At 40.7% G+C, this 7,108-nt stretch overlaps 1 protein-coding gene across 11 annotated transcripts in view; it reads right to left on the bottom strand.

Moving 5' to 3' along the window:
• Positions 1-6,324, bottom strand: part of celf6 (CUGBP Elav-like family member 6) — a 137,042-nt gene extending 130,718 nt beyond the window's left edge. For 6 of the 11 annotated variants that reach the window (XR_004332883.1, XM_032522166.1, XM_032522193.1 and 3 more), the window contains exon 1: positions 5,963-6,324. Coding sequence is in view for 10 of the 11 variants with exons in the window: in XM_032522166.1 (XP_032378057.1) it covers positions 5,963-6,212 (250 nt within the window). In the remaining variant the exon portion in view is untranslated. The remainder of the gene's footprint in view (positions 1-5,962) is intronic. The other 5 variants (XM_032522202.1, XM_032522221.1, XM_032522225.1 and 2 more) reach the window with 2 other exon arrangements.
• Positions 6,325-7,108: the final 784 nt, after the last annotated feature.

Here is a 7,108-nt window from a genome sequence, read left to right as displayed (position 1 = left end):
ACCCCCTTTTACGCTTTTTCTAACAGTTTGTTTTAAAATGGAAATTAGTGTGTGCTCACAATTGCATGCATCCAGGCATTAAGAGTAAATTGTGATTTATTTTTTTTAGGCATCAGGTACCTGTAATTGAAATAACTCCAGAACAAATTTGTATAACATTTCAATTCATTAGCAGTGGATTCATGAATCACGAGCAATTTGCTCTCTTACGATCTTACGATCATACATGTTTGATCCAAGAATGTTCATTAAAGTGGGGACAAAGAATACAAATTAGTTTCCCCAAAAAATTGGTAAAACAACTGGATGCTGCTGAATGTGAACCCCTCTCATGGGTACTGAGACAAACATGATGTTAGGATTCATCAATCGCTAAAGACATGCTATTACCTGCCAAGCATCTTTCCATCTTTTAGTCCATCTACATTCAAAGTGGGCTGTTAGCTTACTGGTTCACACACAGCCCTCTTTTTAATGATCAAAGAGGTCATCTGTAGAATTTAGCTACACCTGTCACTCAACTTAAACAAACTGTCAATCACTGTCCAACCCTTTCTTTACGCTTAGCGCTCATACTGTAGATAAAACCCAATACAAGCATGAATGGTAACTCCTTGTGGCCATTACTAAAACCTTGTTCAGACTGTCAGCCCAAATCCATCGGCCTATCCAGATTGCATCCGGATTGATTTCAGAAATTGTGGACAACAAAAAAAGGACATACTGTAATTGTATGTGATTTAAGCGAATTGCATCCAAAACACATTTGGAGGTTTGAAAAATTTGATTTTGATCGTATTTCTTCAGATGCGTCTCAATCCCAACAGTCCCATTTTGTGACTTTTGCGTCACTCGTGTAGCCAAGAGTTATGAATTGCGCCTACACTTGTGCAAATAATAAAATAAATAAACAGAGGATCTGTAGTCTGAAGCAGCTTGAACCAAGACGTCTTTATTTACTTCCACATTGTCATCGGCAACGCAGCTTTACTTTTTCTGGTTTTACTTTTCACAATAAAAGTCAAATTTATATTCACTGCAAGTATTTTTGATAAAGATGCAACTCTACAAAATGGCTTACCTGCACCGCAACACACAACAACGATTTCCCTTTGAAATCCAAAGGATCCGAGGTGCTGGCCAAATTGATGGGTTTCTATTTCTCGTGCTTCCGCGTTGGAAAGTCGTGTCTGCAGCTTAGCTACACAGACACATGCTGTACGTTGTTATCACAGAAAACCATGCAGATAGGTCAGTGATGTCTGCACACATATATCCGATGTGATCACATGCAAATAACAGTGTGGACAGTCTGTCTTAAAGATCTGCTTTGAGAAACAAATTTAGATTTGCCTGCGGTCTGAACATATAGCCTAAAAGTCTCTCTTTGAAAGACACTTTCAAAGATTTGTTGTAACATTCTATGACTCATTTGCAATTATATATTAGTGCTCTACTGTGGTTTACTTTTGACATTTGTCTGCCTATGAGGTTTTTTATGTCAATTTGGCAGGCTATTTATAGCCAATTACACTGCATGGACCAACCGAGGAGAGAAGAATGGATGAGGATATTTAAAAAGTCTTTGTATCTTTTCCTCCTGGCTCTGTGGTGCAGCTCAGAGTCCCTCCTCTCAGCATCAGAGACGGATTGATAGATAACACTACTCAAGCAAAAGATTTGCCCCCCACTAACATTCAGCATGTCTGAACAATGCATGCGTTCTGGCACTGACACTAAGTATTATGATAATGTAGTGCTCAGCGAAATGATGGATGTTAAACAGCACGACCTGGCCGCGCCACACACTGACGAGCTCCGTGCCCGCCAATGGTGTCGAGTCATCCCACGCGCTGGATAACGACAGCGACAACAACACGCAAACTATCAAATCGGCATTAAAGGAAACAGTGTCGAACAACTACGAGGCAGGATATAATCATCTGTTAAAAGAAACAGATGAAAAAAAAAATGCCTTCTGACTAGACAACAGCATACAGCTACACCAATCCACCGAGATGTAGAGGAATATATGAAACGCAAAATTCCCCAGATATTCAGGCAATTCCCTGGAGATAAAGAAAATGCCCAAAGTAAGAATTCACAAAGCATAAAACATCTGTTCAAACTGATGCAGAACAGTCCACATGAATTACTCATAAGAAACATGACATATTTTGATCTGCCCTTAAATCCATAATTATGGTGCAATTGTGTGTCACAGGACTCGGGCTGTGAAAAAAGGTAGTGCTGCAAATCATCCATTAGGTACGGTTTACTAACTGATGCCAACAGCCATATACATCATCTATCCGAAACAAATCAAATCTCTGTCAACCACAAACTTAGCTCAAAGAGGGATTTCAAAGTAGCAGTCAAACTAATTTATGGCACTGCAGTAAATCTTTATGAACTTTATGTTTTTAGGGCTTGGGGAGCCAAGCTGATTATATCCTCCCCCACTCTTCTGTTGCTCTGGTGAATGAAAAATGTTGTAACTGTTTATGATAAAAATGTGGATTGAATTTGTGACTATGTTTAAAACATTGGGAGCCTTATGGGCCTATGGCATATTAGCTAGCCAATATCCATTGGCATATTATGCATTTTTGTGAACCAAACAGAACACAAACTACCATTCAAACTCCTGTGCAATACATATACTTTAGGCAAAAGATCATTGTAAAACCGCAGAGAATATGACTCAAACTCTGTACTCTAATATAGATGATAGTTACACAGCTGCAACACGTGTCTGTGAAGATTAATCCCATTTATCCAGGCAGTACATGAAGTTGAAATGAAACGATCCATTGTACTGTTAGTTGTAGCGTGTGTTGTGAATATGTTTCAACATTATGTCATCTCAGAGATTGCCCTCATATGACATTATGATGCGAACAACCCAGAGAGGTTCAAATGTCCAGGCCTCAGCACAAACTAGGAAAAATAATGTAACCCCTTGATGAGTCCCATTGATAATTTAATTTTAGCCTAATGCTAACACTTAATAGAGTAAATTGAAAGAAGCTGAAAGATGCTGGATGTTTACAGGCTCCGTAGAGCTGAGGGGGACTGAACAGCCAGGTAATAGTTATCTGTGGGTTCATCACCAAGCATGAGCCCTTTAACAAAGAAGTAGCCATGCGCTTCATTGTTAATATCAAAAATATATAAGCCACTTCAAGCATTATATTTAACTGACATCCCACAATGCTTAAGCAGTTTAGTGTCTTTGATGTTCTCTCTATCTTTCTCTATCTATACTTACATGCTGAAGAATATTTACCAGCAGACCTGATGTTGTTGAGGGTTAAGCCTTGATCCAACTGTATTCCAACATTATCTGCACTTTTTTTTTTAATGATCTTATGTACGACTTGGTACTTTAATGTACATTATTTCTAAAACAATTAAATGTCACACTGATGAAGTCTGTGTGATGTGGTTAAAGCTGCAGACAATAGAAATTGGGCTTTGTGTTGGGATTGTTCGTCAAATTAAATCACAATTCATTTAGAAGTCTGCTGATAGAGAGGACTGCTGTGCTGACCTTGGCGTGTTGTTTATAACAGAATTCAGTTTGTTTAAAGAATGCTAAGAACTTTCACAATTTAATAAGTAATTCATTTTACCTTTCAATTCCCCTACAAAAGCTGTTCTCGGTTTCAGAATGGGTGTTCATTCAGTGTTTTAAACGGCTCTCCTTGAGTGACACAGCACATTATACACTGTATCTACTCCTGTTTTGTTAAAGACACTAATTCCATTTTCTCACTCTTGTACTTTCTTGTTTCGGTCTACAGGTATCACACATTGGCACAGCAGGAGGCATGAACATGGTTTAGTTGAGTGGCCAATAAGAAAAACTCATCCATATAATGCATTGGTGAAATCGTATTAAAAGTGCACGCTTGTGCTCCCAATGTGACTTTGAATGTCATGCGGGATGAAGTGGGCATAATGCATACATCAGAGTGGCCTTGGTGGAGGATGATTTGAACCGGCATACAGTCTGGCATTGGAACAGGATTATCCGTCCCGAGGCAACCATGCTCCAGAGTGTTGACATTCAGGGATGGCCGAGGACAGGCGTAAACAACACGAACATCAGAAATATTGTTTTAATCGATCATTGAGGAACACCGGAAAGAGGGGGAGCAGGCTGAGCACCCGCGACTGATGCCTGAAGGAACAGGTGGTGCATGGAGACCTTCAGGGCTGCACACAAAAGGAAGCGATGCTGAGCCTACACTCATTTCTCCCACAAGAGCGCTTAACTTGCGCTGATCAATAAGATCATGAACTGTAGGCACTGACTGACTAACATTTCATCCATAATTTGCCTGGCTTGTGAATAGATTATTTTTTACTGAGTGAAGTGATTGTGAATTCAATGTGGGCATATGGGTGTGATTTAAAATTATATCTAAAATTTAAAAATAATAATTAAGACCTATCTACAAAATACTATCAATCACATACAGCAGCAGCAGTGCCATAATAAGGCTGTGCTTCAGCTGATAATAAACTGTAGGACAGCCTGCTTATGATGACACGGAGAGTCCAAGAAGGGTGACCTTATTTTGGCTTTCCATTTCAAAAAAATGAATGTTTAAACAACCACCAAATAAAGACTTAAAATGTCAGAAATTACAGTATAATTATAATATTTAATACTAACTATTATTACATTTGAATGATTATAAGATTACCCACAGCCACAATAGAATAACATTACACATTACTGAATACAACGGTGCAATTTCAGGCGTGTTGTAAAAAATACATAAACATCTAAGAGCAAAAGGAAATACATTTTAATCAAAATGTAGTTGATATAATTACATTGAAATTGATTGTTGTAGTCCAATTTTGTCTACATTACATGCACAAATGGGCATTTAGCAATAAGTTGTGTTTAAACCACACTTGGACTTAGAATTTTAGACTTTTATTTGGAACAAAAAGAGCCTCCATCCCAAACCGCACTCATGGCATTCACCATTATAACTATCATTAGAACGGATCGATCCCTGACTAATTACTAAGTGAATACTGATCCCGCTCGGTTTGGACGATGAGGGGGACAGCGGGGTGAGGACACAACAAGCGAGAAAACAACGCATGCTGGATCTCAGCCTCTACTATTATCCTGCCTTGTACTTCCTGACTGCAACCCGCCCACGGAGCAGCATATTACAATACAGCCGCCTTGTAAATAGTATTTTCCACAGCTAATGACGTCCAAAAAAGTAGGCGACGTTATACCCGACTCAAAGGTCAAAGCAGCATGCCAGCACCACTTTAATCACGGACGCTGATTGCCTGATAATGGTTTGCACTTTCCGCTCCCCCGAAAGCATTTCTATCTCCCTTAGACAATATGCTGCAAATGATATAATGCAGAACAGAAGGATTTTCCCACTCTTTTTTTAGTTGTTTAAATATTTTGTGCAGCTGCAGAAATAACACATAACGCATCTAGCGCTTGCACTGTCCCGCCCCCTTAAACTGGGATGCTCAGCACATGAGAGTCGATGTAAACACACAAAGGCGTTTTCAGCTGTAGTATTCACGTGGATTGGGAAGACGCGGTAACAATTAACCCTGCACTCGCGAGCTATACACTTCCACGTGTTCTCCCTCTCACACCTTATATGTACAGTATATATTAATTGCGTGTGTGTGTTTGTGTGTGTGTGAGTGTGTGAGAAGGCTCTACGGGGCTCCTACGCTGTCCCAGAACATCTGCAAATTAACACACTTTTTCATGCTCTCTGCCCCGAAACTGAATTGGGACGCTCTTTGATCTTTCTAGTTCTCTCTCTCTCTCTCTCTCTCTCTCTCTCTCTCTCTCTCTCTCTCTCTCTCCTCTCTTTCCTCTCTTTCCTCTCTTTCCTCTCTCTCCTCTCTCTCTTGTGTGAAGGTATACAAAAGTAAAGATACCAAAATAACCAACCTTTATGCATTCCCGTAAACCTGTCTTTCAGTACAGTGAGTTCGTATATCTTTCCGAATTCCTCAAACAGGGGTTTCAGGTCCTTTTCCTCCAGGTTTCTGGGAATCTGCCCGATGAAAAGCTTGATGGCGTCGTGGTCCTTCATTGGAATGGTGTTCTGGCCGATGGTAAGCCCGTTCATCCTGCCGGCGCTGTTCGTGGTGCTGAATCCATTCTCTTGCTGCACTCCGTTTGCAGTGACTGTAGCCATCTTTCCTCAATGGGCCGGCGAGCTGCTCTCATCTCCCTCTCGCTCTCTCTGCTCTTCTCTCTCTCTCCTCTCCTCTCTCTCTCTCTCTCTCCTGCTCTCTCTCCTCTCGCTCTCTCTCTCTCCTCTCTCTCTTGTGCGATCTCTCTCTCTCCCTCTCTCTCTCTCTCTCCTCTCTCTCTCTCTCTCTCTCTCTCTCTCTCTCTCTCTGTTGCTCTCCTTCTCTATCTCTCTGTAGTCAACTGCACAGTGTACGCTCCCCCGTTATATCTTCCTCTCTACCCACTCCTCCTCCAGTTTTCCCTCCCTATATCTCTCCTCTGCCTTTACAGCCCCCATGTTTGGAATCAGCCTTATTTATTTTTTCTCTTTTTTCTCTCGCTTTATGTGTTTTTATGTGTGTGTGTTGTTGTGTGTGTGTGTGTTTGTTGGGGGGGGGGTGGGTTGTGAAACAAACACGCACGCACACACACACACACACGCACACTACCCGTGACGTCATATCGTGCTCTCATGAACAGACCACGCCCATCGCCTAATTTGCACGTGCGCGGCCAATGGGAGGGCAGGATGACTGAGTGCCCCACGGGGCAGAGTAAAAATGCAAACATTTGTGTAGAGTGGGACATTTAAACAGTGCAAAGGCAGCATTTGTGCTACTTCTCCTGCTTATGTCAGGTCCTTTAGTTCTGTTATAGCTGTGAGTAGAATCATAGCTTTGTAATGGCAGCCCATATAATTGTACCTTACCAAAATGCATTGTGATGCTGTACATCAGTAGTAAATATAGTGTAAGTATATTAATTGGTGAATCAGAATTCAAAACTGTGGTACTCATATAATGTATCTACGGTGATTTTATAATTTTAATACATGTTCATCAATGCATGATTTATGTA

Source organism: Etheostoma spectabile, chromosome 1 (assembly GCF_008692095.1).
Source record: "Etheostoma spectabile isolate EspeVRDwgs_2016 chromosome 1, UIUC_Espe_1.0, whole genome shotgun sequence".
Lineage (NCBI taxonomy): Eukaryota > Metazoa > Chordata > Actinopteri > Perciformes > Percidae > Etheostoma > Etheostoma spectabile.
This window is presented reverse-complemented; position numbering and strand designations above follow the sequence as displayed.